This window comes from Pseudophryne corroboree, chromosome 5, assembly GCF_028390025.1.
Source record: "Pseudophryne corroboree isolate aPseCor3 chromosome 5, aPseCor3.hap2, whole genome shotgun sequence".
NCBI classification, from domain to species: Eukaryota; Metazoa; Chordata; class Amphibia; order Anura; family Myobatrachidae; genus Pseudophryne; species Pseudophryne corroboree.
In genome coordinates, this window is record NC_086448.1 from 415,144,656 (window position 1) to 415,162,026 (window position 17,371).

At 48.4% G+C, this 17,371-nt stretch overlaps 1 protein-coding gene across 1 annotated transcript in view; it reads right to left on the bottom strand.

The window, feature by feature from the left end:
- SDHA (succinate dehydrogenase complex flavoprotein subunit A) overlaps nucleotides 1-17,371 on the bottom strand; it is a 294,640-nt gene that overhangs the window by 260,014 nt on the left and 17,255 nt on the right. Inside the window, exon 4 of the mRNA XM_063922780.1 lies at nucleotides 16,296-16,439. Within this exon, the coding sequence (XP_063778850.1) occupies nucleotides 16,296-16,439 (144 nt within the window). The remainder of the gene's footprint in view (nucleotides 1-16,295; nucleotides 16,440-17,371) is intronic.

A 17,371-nucleotide genomic window follows, 5' to 3' on the forward strand; every position in this document is an offset into this window, starting at 1 on the left:
TTTCAGAATCTGTTTGACCATGTTCTGGATTTCCAGAGCCTTTTCCACTGGAAGAAAAACTCTGTAATCCTGTGTCCAGAATCATACCCAAGAATGACAGCCGTGTTGTCAGAACCAACTGTGATTTTGGCAAGTTTAGGAGCCAAGCATGTTGTTGCAGGATCGCCAGGGACAGTGCAATGAGACTGCCATGGCATTGGCTCTTGATCCCAAAAGTCCAATATAGCTCGCAGCTTCCTTTAGATAGGCTGCAGCGACCCTAATATAACCCAGTGTCAAAATAATGCTATCCCTATCCAGGGAATCCATATCAGATGACAAGTTATCTGCCCACTTTTCAATAACGCTACTCACCCATGCTGATGCAACGACAGGTTTGAGTAGCGTACCCGTAGTGACATAAATGGATTTCAATGTATTTTCCTGCTTACGATCCGCAGGATCCTTCAGGGCTGCCGTATCAGGAGACCGAAGCGCCATCTTTTTGGACAGACGCGATAGAGCTTTGTCCACAGTGGGGGTTGACTCCCACCTGTCCCTGTCCCCAGAGGGGAACGGTTATGCCACTGCAATTCTCTTGGGAATCTGTAACTTTTTGTCAGGATTTTACCAAGCTTTTTCAAAAAGCGAGTTCATGAGAGGGAGGGAACGTTACCTCAGGTTTCTTTCCTTTAAGCATACAGACCCTTGTGTCAGGAACAGCAGGGTCTTCCGTGATATGTAAAACATCTTTTATCACCACAATCATGTACTGAATGCTCTTAGCCAGTTTAGGATTCAATCTGGCATCACTATAGTCGACACTGGAGTTACGAGTCCGTGTCGGTATCTGTATCCGCTATCTGGGTAAATGAACGATTCTGTGACCCCGAGGGGGTCTGTACTTGTGATAATGCATCCTCCATGGATTTTCTCCATGCCTGGTTCTGAGACTCTGATTTATCTAATCTCTTATTCAATCGAGCCACGTTTGCATTCAAACCACACAACACAACACAATTACCCAATCAGCAGTCGGCGGTGCCGACAGGGTCACTCCCACAGTCTTTTCTGTCCCCACTCCAGCCTCCTCCTGGGAAGAGCACTCGGCCTCAGACATGTTGACACACGCGTACAGACACCCACAACCACACTGGGGCTATAGGGGACAGACCCACAGCAAAGCCTGTTAGAGAAACACAGAGGGAGTTATGCCAGATCACAACCCAGCGCCTATCCCGGTACTGAAACGTTTAGAAGGGTGTAGTATGGTATGCCAGCGGCCGGGCTCCCGGCGACCAGCATCCCGGCGCCCGACCGCCGGCATACCAACAGCGTGGCGAGCACAAAGGAGTCCCTTGCGGGCTCGCCACGCTGCGTGCACAGTGGCGCGCTACGCTATTTATTCTCCCTCCAGGTGGGTCGTGGACCCCCACGAGGGAGAATATCTGTCGGTATGCCGGGTGTCGGGATTCTGGCGCCGTTATATTGTGCGCCGGGATCCCGACATTCAGCATACAGATGACCACCCGTTTAGAATAATGCCTCAGACCTGTTAGCGCTATTAATATTAACAGAACAGCACCAAATACCTGTGCAAACCCCCCCCCCCCCCCCCGGTTTTTCACCCTGTTACTTATACAGCAGTGCAGGAGGTCAGGACCAGCGTCTCTGCAGCTCTGTGAAGAGAAAATGGCGCTGATTAGAGCTGTGAGGGCTAAGCCACGCCCCCTTAATGGCACGCTTCAGCCCCGCTATTTTTACACATATTTATACTGGCGGGGGTCCGTATACCTCTTTTGCCAGTCCATTTAGTGAGGTTTTATGCCCCCCCTGCGCCCTGCACCCTGTAGTGCCGCTGTGTGTGTGTGGGAGCATGGCGCGCAGGGCGGACACTACGCGGTACCTCAAAGCCGTCACTGAAGTCTTCTGATCTTCTTCTACTCACCCGTCTTCTGGCTCTGCAAGGGGGGTGACGGCGCGGCTCCGGGAACGAGCATCTAGGCGTACCTAGCGATCAGACCCTCTGGAGCTAATGGTGTCCAGTAGCCTAAGAAGCAGAGCCTTGAAACTCACAGAAGTAGGTCTGCTTCTCTCCCCTCAGTCCCACGAAGCAGGGAGCCTGTTGCCAGCAGGTCTCCCTGAAAATAAAAAATCTAACATACAGTCTTTTTCTGAGAAACTCTGGAGAGCTCCTCAGTGTGCATCAAGTCTCACTGGGCACAGAATCTAACTGGAGTCTGGAGGAGGGGCATAGAGGGAGGAGCCAGTTCACACCCATTCAAAATCTTAAAGTGCCCATGTCTCCTGCGTATCCCGTCTATACCCCATGGTTCTTGAAGCGTCCCCAGCATCCTCTTGGACGTATGAGAAATGCGCTATAGCGCGTATTTTGCTAACACTGGCATCTGCAGCCTTAGCCACACATTCAATAGACTGTCTTAGCACCTGTCTCTCTCTTTTAGCAGCCACCAATTCTGAATTTACATTCTAAATCTTGCTTTTGAAGCTATCTAGCCAGTCATGTGCCTGTGAACTGTGTCCCTGTGGTGACAAAGAACATTGTTCACACATGAGTGACCCCGCTGAAGAGGGGGTTGAGTTACAAGCAGTACACATAACCATGTCCACAAACATGTTGGACAACCGTAATACAGCTCAGCCCACTAACTAACACCTCCACACAGATCCTAGAGAGCCCCTGGAGTGACAATGAGGAGAGGACACCAGCACATAGAAACACAGCAGCACAAAGTGTGAAAGTATGTGTATGACCAGATAGGAGTGCAACGGCGCTACCGCTGGCGTGCTTCCCCCTTCTATGACCCCCTGGTACCAGTTTACAGTCTGTAGCAGCGTAGGTCCCTGGAGGAGCAGCGTTCATGCAGCCTGATGATCCACAGCAGCAGGAAATGGCCCCTTGCCGCCTCTGTTCCCGCTCCGGGAAGCCCCGTCTCATGTAATGGCGCGCGATCCCCGACAGTGATTTTATACTGGCAATGTTAAAAATAACATTATACATCCATATACAGTCCACACAAAGCCTTAAGACAGCGAGTACTGTGGGGCTTGTAGCCCAGAGCCAGTTTGTCTGCGGCGGGCACCGCAGCTCCGGGCCGTGACCGCCACGTGACTTGCCGCCAACACTGCACCGGGGACCCGCTAACCGGGACCCCGGTGTAACACTCATCGCACCTGGATCTTCGGCATCTGTTAGAGGGTGGCGGCTAGCTGCCGGCGTTGGCACACACACTAACGGAGTGTGGTCAGCACCTCAGGAGCTCAGTGTCCTGTCAGCTGGGATTACGAACCAATAACCCTCAGGAGGTTGGTTCGGTCCCCCCTCTAAGTCCCACAAAGCAAGTAGTCTGGTTGCCAACCAGACCTACCTGAAAATAATAAACTTAAAAGAAAAATCTCTGGAGCTCCAGAGAAGTACACCCTGCTCCTCGGGCACATTTTTCTAAACGTAGTCTGATAGGAGGAGCATAGAGGGGAGGAGCCAGCATACACTTAAAGTTTTTAAAGTGCCAGGCTCCAGTGGACCCGCTCTATACCCATGGTACTAAAGTACAAGACCCCAGTATCCACTAGGTCGTAAGAGAAACTATAATGTGCAGACAAAAGAAAATAAGATTTTACTAACCGGTAAATCTATTTCTCGTAGTCCGTAGTGGATGCTGGGGACTCCGTAAGGACCATGGGGAATAGCGGGCTCCGAAGGAGACTGGGCACTCTAAGAAAGAATTAGGACTACCTGGTGTGCACTGGCTCCTCCCTCTATGTCCCTCCTCCAGACCTCAGTTAAGGAAACTGTGCCCAGAAGAGCTGACAGTACAAAGAAAGGATTTTGGAATCCAGGGTAAGACTCATACCAGCCACACCAACTTACCCAGTAAACAGTATGAATAACCACAGAGCATCAGATAACCCTGATGCAACCATAACATAACACTTATGGAAGCAATTACTATGTACAAGTATTGCAGAAGAAGTCCGCACTTGGGACGGGCGCCCAGCATCCACTACCGACTACGAGAAATAGATTTACCGGTAAGTAAAATCTTATTTTCTCTAACGTCCTAGTGGATGCTGGGGACTCCGTAAGGACCATGGGGATTATACCAAAGCTCCCAAACGGGCGGGAGAGTGCGGATGACTCTGCAGCACCGAATGAGCAAACACAAGGTCCTCCTCAGCCAGGGTATCAAACTTGTAGAACTTTGCAAAAAGTGTTTGAACCTGACCAAGTAGCCGCTCGGCAAAGCTGTAATGCCGAGACCCCTCGGGCAGCCGCCCGCGAAAGAGCCCACCTTCCTTGTGGAGTGGGCTTTTACTGATTTTGGTAGCGGCAATCCAGCCGCAGAATGAGCCTGCTGAATCGTGTTACAGATCCAGCGAGCAATAGTTTGCTTAGAAGCAGGAGCGCCAACCTTGTTGGCTGCATACAGGACAAACAGTGCCTCTGTTTTCCTAACCCGAGCCGTTCTGGCTACATTAATTTTCAATGCCCTGACCACATCAAGGGACTCGGAATCCTCCAAGTCCCGCATAGCCACAGGCACCACAATAGGTTGGTTCACATGAAAAGATGAAACCACCTTAGGCAAAAATGGAGGACGAGTCCGCAACTCGGCTCTATCCACATGGAAAATCAGATAGGGGCTTTTGTGAGACAAAGCCGCCAACTCAGACACCCGCCTTGCCGATGCCAAGGCCAAAAACATGACCACCTTCCAAGTGAGATACTTTAATTCCACGGATTGAAGAGGCTCAAACCAGGGAGACTTAAGGAATTGTAACACCACGTTAAGGTCCCATGGTGCCACTGGAGGCACAAAAGGAGGCTGGATGTGCAGCACTCCCTTTACAAAAGTCTGGACTTCTGGTAGAGAAGCCAATTCCTTCTGAAAGAAAATGGATAGAGCCGAAATCTGAACCTTAATGGAGCCCAATTTTAGGCCCATATTAACTCCAGTCTGTAAGAAGTGGAGAAAACGGCCCGGATGGAAATCTTCCGGAGGAGCATTCTTGGTTTCACACCAAGAGACATACTTCCTCCAGATACGGTGATAATGTTTCGCTGTCACCTCCTTCCTAGCCTATATCAGAGTAGGGATGACCTTGTACCGGAATGCCCTTCCCAGCTAGGATCTGGCGTTCAACCGCCATGCCGTCAAACGCAGTCGCGGTAAGTCTTGGAACACACAGGGCCCCTGTTGCAACAGGTCCTCTCTGAGAGGAAGAGGCCACGGATCTTCTGTGAGCATTTCCTGCAGATCCGGATACCAGGCCCTTCGAGGCCAATCTGGAACAATGAGAATTGTCTATACTCCTTTTCGTCTTCTGATTCTCAATATTTTTGAGATGAGAGGAAGAGGAGGAAACACATAGACCGACTGAAACACCCACGGTGTCACCATGGCGTCCACCGCTACTACCTGAGGGTCCCTTGACCTGGCACAATACCTCGGAAGCTTCTTGTTGAGGCGTGACGCCATCATGTCTATTTGAGGACGTCCCCAAAGACTTGTTATTTCTGCAAAAACTTCTTGATGAAGACCCCACTCCCTTGGATGGAGATCGTGTCTGCTGAGGAAGTCTGCTTCACAGTTGTCCACTCCCGGAATGAATACCGCTGACAGAGCGCTTATGTGATTTTCCGCCCAGCGCAGAATCTTGGTGGCTTCCGCCATTGCCACTCTGCTCCTTGTCCCGCCTTGGCGGTTTACATGAGCCACGGCTGTGATGTTGTCTGATTGAATCAGAACCGGTAGGTCGCAAAGAAGATTCTCCGCTTGTCGAAGGCCGTTGTATATGGCCCTTAATTCCAGTATGTTGATGTGTAGACAAGCCTCCTGGCTTGACCACAGTCCCTGAAAATTCCTGCCTTGTGCGACTGCTCCCCATCCTCGGAGGCTCGCGTCCGTGGTCACCAGAACCCAGTCCTGAATGCCGAACCTGCGACCCTCTAGAAGGTGTGCACTCTGCAGCCACCACAGGAGAGACACCCTGGCCCTGGGGGACAGGGTTATTTTCTGATGTATTTGAAGGTGGGACCCGGACCACATGTCCAGAAGGTCCCACTGAAAAGTCCTCGCATGAAACCTGCCGAAGGGGATGGCCTCGTAGGTCGCCACCATTTTCCCCAGTACTCGAGTGCATTGATGAACTGACACTCTTTTTGGTTTTAACAGGTCTCTGACCATGTTCTGGAGTTCCTGGGCTTTTTCCATCGGGAGAAAAACCCTCTTTTGTTCTTTGTCCAGAATCATGCCTAAGAAAGACAGCAGAGTTGTTGGAACCAACTGTGATTTTGGTAGATTTATGATCCAGCCATGTTGCTGCAGCACTCTCAAGGAGAGCGACACGCTTTTCTGCAACTGTTCCTTTGATCTCGCTTTTATCAGGAGATCGTCCAAGTACGGGATAATTGTGACTCCTTGCCTGCGCAGGAGTACCATCATTTCCGCCATTACCTTTGTGAAAACCCTCAGGGCCGTGGAAAGCCCAAACGGCAACGTCTGAAATTGGTAATGACAATCCTGTACAGCAAATCTCAGTACGCCTGATGAGGAGGATATATGGGGACATGAAGGTATGCATCCTTTATGTCCAGAGACATCACATAATCCCCCCCTTCCAGGCTGGCGATTACCGCTCTGAGCGATTCCATCTTGAATTTGACCCTGTTCAAGTATAGGTTTAAGGATTTTAATTCAGAATGGGTCTGACCGAACTGTCCGGTTTCGGGACCACAAACAGGGTTGAGTAGTACCCCGTCCCCTGTTGAAGCAGGGGAACTTTGACCACCACTTGTTGAAGACACGGTTTTTGAATTGCACTTAAAACTACCTCCCTCTCTGGGGAAGAAGCTGGTAGGGCAGCTTTGAAAAACCGGTGAGGAGGTACATCTTCAAATTCCAGCTTGTAACCCTGGGAAACAATTTCTATTGCCCAGGGATCCACCTGTGATTGAACCCGGACGTGGCTGAAAAGTCGAAGACGTGCCCCCACCGGCGCGGACTCCCTCAGTGGAGCCCCAGCGTCATGCGGTGGATTTAGTAGAAGCCGGGGAGGACTTCTGCTCCTGGGAACTAGCTGTAGTTGGCAGCTTTTTCCCTCTGCCCTTACCTCTGGCGAGAAAGGAAGATCCCCGTACTCTTTTGGATTTATGCGACCGAAAGGACTGCATCTGATAATGTGGCATTTTCTTTGGCTGTGAGGAAACATAAGGTAAAAAAGCAGATTTACCTGCAGTAGCTGTGGAAACCAGGTCCGTGAGACCTTTCCCCAAATAAGTCCTCACCCTTGTAAGGCAAAACCTCCATATGCCTCTTTGAGTCGGCATCACCCGTCCATTGGCGGGTCCACAGTGCTCGCCTAGCAGAAATCACCATGGCGTTGGCTCTGGAACCCAGTAGGCCATCTCTCTGAGCATCTCTCATATATAGGACAGCATCCTTTATATGATCCAAGGTCAGTAAAATGGTATCCTTATCCAGGGTATCAATGTCAGCAGACAAGGTATCTGTCCACACTGCTACAGCGCTACAAACCCAAGCCGACGCTATCGCCGGTCTGAGCAAGGTACCCGTTTGTGTATAATTGACTTCAAGGTAGTCTCCTGCCTGCAATCAGCAGGATCCTTGAGGGCTGCGGTATATTCCGACGGCAGCGCCACCTTTTCGGATAAGCGCGTTAACGCTTTGTCCACCCTGGGGGAGGATTCCCACCGTATCCTGTCCTTAGCCGGGAAAGGATACGCCGTAAGAATCCTTTTGGGAATCTGCAGTTTCTTGTCTGGAGTTTCCCAAGCCCTTTCAAATAACTCATTTAACTCATGGGAAGGGGGGAAAGTAACCTCAGGTTTCTTTTCTTTAAACATGTGGACCCTCGTGTCCGGTAAAGAGGGGTCATCCGTGATATGCAACACATCTTTTATTGCAATAATCACATAATGAATACTTTTTGCCAACTTTGGCTGCAACCTTGCATCATCGTAGTCGACACTGGAGTCAGAATCCGTGTCGGTATCAGTGTCTGCTACTTGGGATAGTGGGCCCTTCTGAGACCCAGAAGGGCCTTGTGACATAGTAAAAGGCAAGGATGGACTCCCTGCATTTTCCCTGGACTCCGCTTTGTCCAACCTTTTATGTAATAAATTCACATTTGCATTTAAAACATTCCACATATCCAATCAATCAGGTGTCGGCGTTGCCGACGGAGACACCACACACATTTGCTCCACCTCCTCCCTAGAAGAGCCTTCCGCTTCAGACATGCTGACACACACGTACCAACACCCCCCACACACGCAGGGAAATCTCTAATCTGGAGACAGTACCCCAATAAGACCATTTGGAGAGACAGAGAGAGAGTATGCCAGCACACACCCAGCGCCAAATGACCCTGGAAACACAATTCCCAGATATACAGCGCTTTTTTAAATATGTTAAATATACACTGACTGCACCAAATATATGTGCGTGCTGTGGAGAAAATGGCGCTGGTTAGTGCTGTGGAATCAAGCTCCGCCCCCTCAGCGGCGGGCTTCGGCCCCGCTCAAAAATACAACAAACTGGCGGGGGATCGTATATATATTAATGACTCAGCCTTATATACCGTTAATAATGCCAGCCAAGAGGTTTATTGATGCCCAGGGCACCCCCCCTGCGCTCTGGGACGAACGGGTAGGGTGAGACCTGCGTTCCGATCCCTCTGGAGCTAATGGTGTCCAGTAGCCTAAGAAGCAGAGCCTATCACTTAAGTAGATCTGCTTCTCTCTCCTCAGTCCCACGACGCAGGGAGCCTGTTGCCAGCAGGGCTCCTTGAAAATAAAAAACCTAACAAACTTCTTTTTACAGAGAAACTCAGGAGAGCTCCCCTGCAATGCACCCAGTCTCCTCTGGGCACAGGATCTAACCGAGGTCTGGAGAAGGGGCATAGAGGGAGGAGCCAGTGCACACCCATTCTAAAGGTTCTTTATAGTGCACGTCTCCTGCGGAGCCTGTCTATACCCCATTGTCCTTACGGAGTCCCCAGCATCCTCTAGGACATAAGAGTAAAGTGTATCTGACCTCCTGATAGAGGCAGTCCTCTCAACATAAATACGGAGAGCCCTTACCACATCCAAAGACCGCTCTTTGGAAGACAAATCAGAAGAGATAAAGGCCGAAACCACAATCTCTTGGTTAAGGTGTAAAGATGACACCACCTTAGGCAAATAACCAGGGCGAGTTCTAAGAACTGCCCGGTCACCGTGACATACCAGAAAGAGTGGACGACAGGACAGAGCGCCTAGGTCTGACACCCTCCTAGCAGAAGCAATAGCCAGTATGATCAGGACCTTGACCGTGAGCCATTAAAAGTCCACAGACTCAAGAGGTTCAAATGGAGACTCTTGCAGGGCATTCAGGACAACAGACAGATCCCATGGAGCCACAGGAGGGACATAGGGAGGCTGAATCCGTAAAACACTCTGAGTGAAAGTATGAACGTCAGGAATAGACGCAATTTTTCTCTGAAACCACCCCAACAAGGCAGAGATATGAATGAGGAGGGCTGGGCGTTGAGGATGTAGAAGAGGGCGCTCTATCAATAGACCCTGTGGGTCTGAGGACCAATGGCGTCTGGGCCATGCTGGAGCGACTAGAAGTAGTATTTCACCTTCTTGCTTGAACTTCTGCAGTACCCTGGGAAGGAGTGACACCGGAGGGAACATGTAGGGCAGCCGAAAGTTCCATGGAATTTCCAGTGCGTCCACGAACACTGCTTAAGGATCTCTGGTTCTTGATCCGAAGACTGAAACTTTGTGATTGTGTCGAGACGCCATCAGGTCTACATCTGGTAGGCCCCACTTGTCCACTAGGAGTTGAAAGACTTCCTGATGAAGGCTCCACTCCCTGGCGTGTACGTCCTGACGATTGAGGAAATCCGCTTCCCAGTTGAGGACTCCCGGAATGAACACTGCAGATATTGCTGGCAGATGGCGTTTTGCCCAACGGACGATTTTTGACACTTCCATCATTGCCATGCCACTTCGAGTGCCGCCTTGATAGTTTATGTATGCCACCGTGGTGGCATTGTCTGACCGTACTTGAACAGGCCTGTTCTGTATCAGAGGCAGGGCGAGAGACAAAGCATTGAACACGGCCCGTAATTCCAGAATGTTTCAGGAGGAGTGATTCTTACCTGGTCCACCGAACCTGGAAAGAGTGTTGCTCTAACACTGCGCCCCAACCCCTCAGACCGGCGTCCGTAGTCAATAGGACCCAGTTGGGGATCCAGAAGGGACAGCCCCTGCTCAACTGTTGCTCCTGTAGCCACCATGTTGGCAACAGATGAACCTCCGGAGTCAAGGAGACCATGTGAGACCTGATCCGATGAGGCAGGCCATCCCACTTGGCAAGAGCTAACCTCTGCAGAGGGCGGGGATGAAATGGACTATACTCTTACCATGTCGAATGTCGACACCATCAGGCCTAGTACCTGCATCGCCAAGTGTATCAACACTCTTGGGCGAGTAAGGAAGTATCTGATCCTATCCTGAAGCTTCAGGACCTTCTCTGGAGACAGAAACAGCCGTTGTGCGTGTCCAGCAGTGCCCCCAGGTGTACAATGCTTTGAGCTGGGACCAGCGAGGACTTCTTCCAGTTGATGAGCCAACCGTGGGCTTGGAGGAAGTTTACAGTCAGTTGCAGATGACTGAGGAGTACATCGTGGGAGTCTGCCAGAATCAGCAAGTCGTCCAGATACAGCAGGATCCTGACTCTCTGGTGACGGAGATGATCTTGGTGAAGATCCGAGGAGCCGTGACCAGTCCAAACAGCAGAGCCTGGAACTGATAGTGTAGGTTGCCAATAGCAAACTGCAGATATTACTGATGCGATATGGCAATAGGAATATGCAGGTAAGCATCCTGTATATCCAGGGATACCATATGGTCTCTGGGTTCCTTGGCCAGTACAATTGAGCGCAGCGTTTCCATACAAAACTTGGACACTCACAAACTTGTTCAGTAATTTGAGGTTGAGTATATGCCGGAAGGACCCATTGGGTTTCGGTACTAGAATTGAAGAGCATGCGCTTTTAACGAATCCGAAGGGATAACAGTGGTGCAAAACTGGTGAGGGGGACGTATCTTGAAAGACTGCGTAACTGCGAGAGACAATTTCTCGCACCCATGCGTCTGAGGTGGTCTTTAACCAGACCTGGGTGAATCGTAGAAGTCAGCCTCCCACCCTGGGGTCCCCCAGGGGGAGGACCGGCCTGTCATGCAGCAGGCTTGTCGTGTTTAGAAGCAGGCTGACTGGCTGCCCAGGATTGTTTTGCCTTGGGCTTTGTGGTTTTGGAAGCACGAGATTGTCTCGGGTAAGTCTGAAACTTTGCTTTCCCTTGAGGCCGAAAGGAGCGAAAAGTGGTACCTTATGCTTTCTGTGCAGAAGGAGTAGTATTAGGGAGAAAGGCAGTCTTAGCAGCCGCCAAATCAGCCACAATTTTATTGGAGGAGGTCTTCCCCAAATAAGATGTCTCCCTTAAACGGGAGAACCTCCAAGGTCTTTTTGGAGTCCAGGTCCACCTTCCATGACCTCAACCACAGAATACGGCGAGCCAGGATGGACGTAGTCGACGCCTTGGCTGCCAACACACCCACCTCAGAGGACACCTCCTGAATGCAATAGGCGGCGGTGGTGGTAATATGAGACAGGTCTTGTCTGGCATTGTCAGATATACAGTATCCTGGGGCAACTCGTCCTCTAATGCCTGAACCCATACTTCAATTCCTTTTACAGCCCAGGAGGCTGCTATAGTGGGTCTATATACAAAACCTGTAAGGGAGTAAATAGACTTCAGGTATCCCTCCACACGCTTATCTGTCGGTTCCTTCAGTGAAGTGACAGTGGTGACAGGCAGAGTAGATGACACCACCAGACGGGTGACATGGGAATCCACCGGCGATGAATTTTCCCACTTGTTACACAACTCTGTAGGGAAAGGATAGCAAGCTATCATCCGTTTAGACAGGGAGAATATCTTTCCTGGAGTAATCCAGGGTTCTTGTCGTATGTCCACTAAATGGTCAGAATGCGGTAATGTTTTAGTTACCTTCTGACGTTTCAACTGATCAGGTTTTTTTTTTTTTTTTTTTAAGACACCATAGTGGAATCCTCATCTGATATTTGCAGGATCTGCTTAATAGCAAACACTAGGTCAGGGACATCAACATGAGCTGTAGATTCCTCGTCAGAAGCAGCTGTGTCAGTGTGCTCCCCATCCTCTTCAGAAGAATCTTCTGAGAAATTAGTGGATTGTGAAGAAGAAGTGGCCTGCTTTGATGACCCCGTGACACAAGAGTGGCTTGGGGCAGTCTTATGTCTAACCAAAGATTGATTCAATTGCTGCAACTGGGTAGACAAATTATCCACCCAAGGTGGATTTACAATAGGGACAAGATGTGACTGTAATGGTACAGGAGGTCCCATAGGGGGCATAAGGCGTGTCTCAAGCGTATTTAACATAGTTGAGAACGCCTCCCAAGGTGGCTCCTGATTGGTTACAGGAGCTGCGGACTGACTGGTAGATGTATGGCACATAGTACACAGACCATCATACAAAACTTCCCCCTAAGGCGAAGCCTTGGCGCATGCGCTGCATGATGCAGGAGCGTCCTCGGATTTACCACCCTTTGTGTTAGACATTTTCAGTTATGCAACAACAAAGAATAGTAGTACGATACAGCCAGACAGAGTACAATACCTGCAAATAAATTCCCTAGTATGTGACCGCGTACACAGTACACAACACCAGTATATGAGTCCGGTATTATGCGACCGAGTCCCCAGTACATAACACCAGCGAATAAATCAGGTATTATGTGACCGAGTACACAGTAGAATACACTATATCGGTAAATACTGTGAAGCACTATATATGTGACCCAGACGCACCTAGTCCTTTAAAGGTACAGAATACAGTAAGACAAAGCTGGGATACACTGAAAGTTAAATCCATACAGCAGATACAGGCACACACAGTCATAGTGACAATGCAGATAATTATTTTAGTAAGACCATAAAACTGCACAGAGAGAGAGAGAGAGAGAGAGAGAGAGAGAGAGAGAGAGAGAGAGACAGAGAGACAGAGAGACAGAGAGACAGAGAGACAGAGAGACAGACACAGAAGTGTAATTAGCGCTACTACCCAAGTTACAAGACTTGTATGTATGTGCAGAAGGTAAATTAAGTTACAAAGTAATAATTAGTGATTTATAACACTTCTTCACTAGGAGGGCTGCTAAAAGAGTCCTCTAAGATAGACTCTATTTCAAAGTTCAAGAGAAAATAGAACAAGCGGTAGGACCCAGCGTCTTCTGTGTTGAAGTACTCCAAAACGTGAAATGATAAAATTATATGCGTACCGGAGCAACCAGGGATTTTAGCTTGTAACACAAGTTTTTCCGTATGTCTATCTTCCGGTTCTCCCAATGATCCAGTGCACGAACCATAAAACAAATACAGGCACAATAATAGTGCAATATTGCCAATATCATCAGTGAATGTGCTTAAAAACGTACCGATGTGGTTAGAACTTAGAACCATGCATGAATTGATCAAAAACACACCATGTGTTAAAGATTTAAGCAAAACAGTGTGCCCTCAGCCTCAAGTAAAAGTATAATACCCTCAGGGCTTGGGCTTCTCGCGTGTAGTCAATTCTTTGCGGGACTCTTCTTCTACCTCCAGAGAGGTTAGCATGGTACCTTAAAAGTAAGCTCCCAACATTTGGGAAGGATGCTCATAGTGTAATATGTCTTTTTATAAAGTTTTTAATATAAAAAAAACAAATATATACAAAATGACCCGTACAATATATAAAAGGCTTATCTGATGTCTTTCCAGAGGAGTGTAGTACGTATATTCTGGCACAGGTACACTTGTTCTTAACTAACGCTGTCTTTATATTGGAATGTAGAATACTTAAGTGTTTGTAAAATCACAGTGCTGATGTACAGGCGGATTTACAAGGGAGACCTTGCCCTGCAGTCCCAGAGTCCAGTCGCAGCTATGCATAGAAGACAGCGCCCAGCATCTCAGTCAGGGAGTGAGGGAGAGAGTGTGAGGCAGCTCCAGGGCGGGAACACCAGCAGTAGATGGCGCCAAGGGCCGGGGGAGGGGCTACAGGTCAAGCGTCGTCTACCCTATTGCTGGTCCTCACCACCAGGTACTATGAAGTCTTATTAAAGTGGGCATTAGTACACCTGATCTGTACTCATATGCCCTGGTGGATATAGTGGGGTCCCTGCTCGGTGACAGTGTTCACACCAGCGTCGCAGCCCGTCTCCCTAGACCACGATCGGAACGCGATGTAATGGCGGGTCCCACCTGGGGGACTCTCTTACCTCCTCCCTTCATAGCAGCCATGCAAACCAGGAGAGCGCTGCGACCGCGTGCCCAATGCCAGAGCGTCCCCGCCGCATGTACCCGGGAACCGGCAGCCCTTGAAGTCTTCAAGTAAGCGCTTTTTCAGGGCTGCCCAGCACAGCCCCCGTTAAGTGACCTGCTCTGCAGGGCACCAACTCGAAAATGAGCTCACAGTGCCTGGAGGAGGGGTTATAGAGGAGGCCCCAATGCATCCTGGGAAAGCTTTAGCCTGTTGGTGCCTGGATCAAAATCCATCTCTACACCCTGATGTTTGCCTGTGGAAACCAATGTACCCCGCCTGATCCAGATTCCCAAATATTTGAAATAGTCTATCCATTGTAAGGAAAGATCTATTCCAGGAGAGGTGGGGCAGGGGCCCCCGGAGTTAGAGGATGTGATTTCCCCCAATTAATCTTCAAACGCTGTAATAATCTTTGTGTTACTATAGTCTGCCAAAATAGTAAAAGATAATTGGCATATAAGGCAACAGTATCTAATCTGCTACTAACCATAAGACCCACATGGCAGGGTGAGAGTGAAGCATACCAATGGTTCTATCGTCAGGGCAAACAGATAATGGGGATAAGGAGCAGCATAGTCTCCTTCCCCTGGATAAAAAGGGAAAAATGCAAGCCTATTATGATGGTACCATCAAACAAGATGCAGCCACCTTTTCAACAAATCTTTGTAGACAGAAATACTGAAGAAAACCAGGCTCTTCTGTAGCATAATCGCTCCTCTGCATTCTAACGGAGATTGAGCATATCAATGCTTGCAAGTCTTTTCTCAGACTAGGATAAATTGAAATAATTTGATTACGCTGTAAAAACATTTTAGTACTTATAACTAAGGATAATGGAGACAATAAAACCGATGGTAATAGGGACAAGAAAATGTTTGAAAATTATGCAGTTTCCTTAAATTTCAACATAAAAAAAGAAAAAAAAAAGTGATTTTTAATGACTATTAACCACTTGCCTGGCATGGTCGCATCAGATGCGACCATGCCTGCAAGTGCTCTATCTGACCTGGTCGCACAGGATGCGACCAGTCAGATAGAGAGTGTTAGCAGCGGCAGGGAAGATAAACCTCGCTCCGCTGCTGCTGTCAGAGGGACCGGAAGGTTCCTCTGCCTCCCTGCACTCTCCCACTGTGTCTGCCGTGCTGCCAATCACTGCTGATCGCTCAGCACGGCAGGATTTCCCCCCTCCAGCGGCTGCAGACAATGGCAGCCGCTGGGGAGTATAAATGAACCCTCCCAAGCCACCCCCACACCAACCCTGTATACCTGCAGGCTGTCCCGGCTTTCAAAATGAAAGCTGCGATGGTCGCGATGTTCCGATGGTCACGATGTTCCCGATCGATGTTTGGGGGGTTATTTATTTTTTCTTTTAAATCCCCCAAAAATATATTTTTGTCTTTTTTTTTTTATTCTTTTTTTTTTTTTTTAAACTAAAATCATTTGGGATGGGGTTAAATTCATGTTCTTCACCTAATTCACTCGTAAAAAAAAATTTCGGAGCGGTTTTCGGCTACGTAAATCGTCAGTTAAGTGGTTAATGTAATTATGGAGGTGCTCTTTACACAGTGCAGTCTTGGCGATGTCACACTACAGGGAACAAAAATATAAAACTATGACACCCTGTAAAGTGCCAGATTAATATAAAGTACATATTTGTAGAGAGTACTATTATTTAACACTTTTGAACACACTCTTAAAATAAGTAAATAAAATGCACAAAACATAATTCAGTTTTTGTTCCACAAGACAATATATGTCCAGTTGCTGTCTCGTATCTTTAAGAGCTGTCACATATCTTAGTAAGCTATCTAACTACAGAACCTGAAGAACTACTGAGACTAGCATGCACTGATGCTGGAACTTGTACTTGCCTCAATAACGGAAGCAGGCGCTTGTTCGGTCATGTAGTGGATAGCATCTTGATCACCCAACCAATCAGAGCCCTTCACAGTGTCATAGAAGTGCCACCTCCAGTCATCTTCCTCCATGTTGCCCAAAGCTGCATTTATCCCTCCCTAGTACATCATGAAAAAGTAATGAGTTTAGTTAAAAAGCAAAAGCTGAATGCAAGAAATTATTAAGAATGTAGATACTCGAGATAAGTTAAAACCATGAGAGTGTTAAGCTGGGTATAAACTTGAACAACCCGCAATCTTGTGACGTCCAATACGATATGCAACGATAAATCGTATCCATGTGCACAATGCCATACTAGGACACAATAAAAATTGTTACAGGATTAATGTTGACACACCACATCATAGGTCACATTGTCCCATTTGATGTGTAGCACATCAGATGAGAAAATACAATCACACAATTCATCAAACGATGAATTGTGCATACAATGGTCGCTGCGACCCATCACAGATCACAAGTTTGGCAAATAATAAGATTTTACTTACCGGTAAATCTATTTCTCGTAGTCCGTAGAGGATGCTGGGACTCCGTAAGGACCATGGGGAATAGACGGGCTCCGCAGGAGATAGGGCACTTTAAGAAAGCTTTGGACTCTGGGTGTGCACTGGCTCCTCCCTCTAGGCCCCTCCTCCAGACCTCAGTTAGGGAAACTGTGCCCAGAGGAGATGGACAGTACGAGGAAGGATTTTTGTAAATCTAAGGGTGAGATCCATACCAGCCACACCAATCACACCGTATAACTTGTGATAACCTTACCCAGTTAACAGTATGAACAACAACATAGCCACGGTTCAACCGAAAAACTACAACATAACCCTTATGTAAGCAATAACTATATACAAGTCTAGCAGAAGAAGTCCGCACTTGGGACGGGCGCCCAGCATCCTCTACGGACTACGAGAAAAAGATTTACCGGTAAGTAAAATCTTATTTTCTCTAACGTCCTTGAGGATGCTGGGGACTCCGTAAGGACCATGGGGATTATACCAAAGCTCCCAAACGGGCGGGAGAGTGCGGATGACTCTGC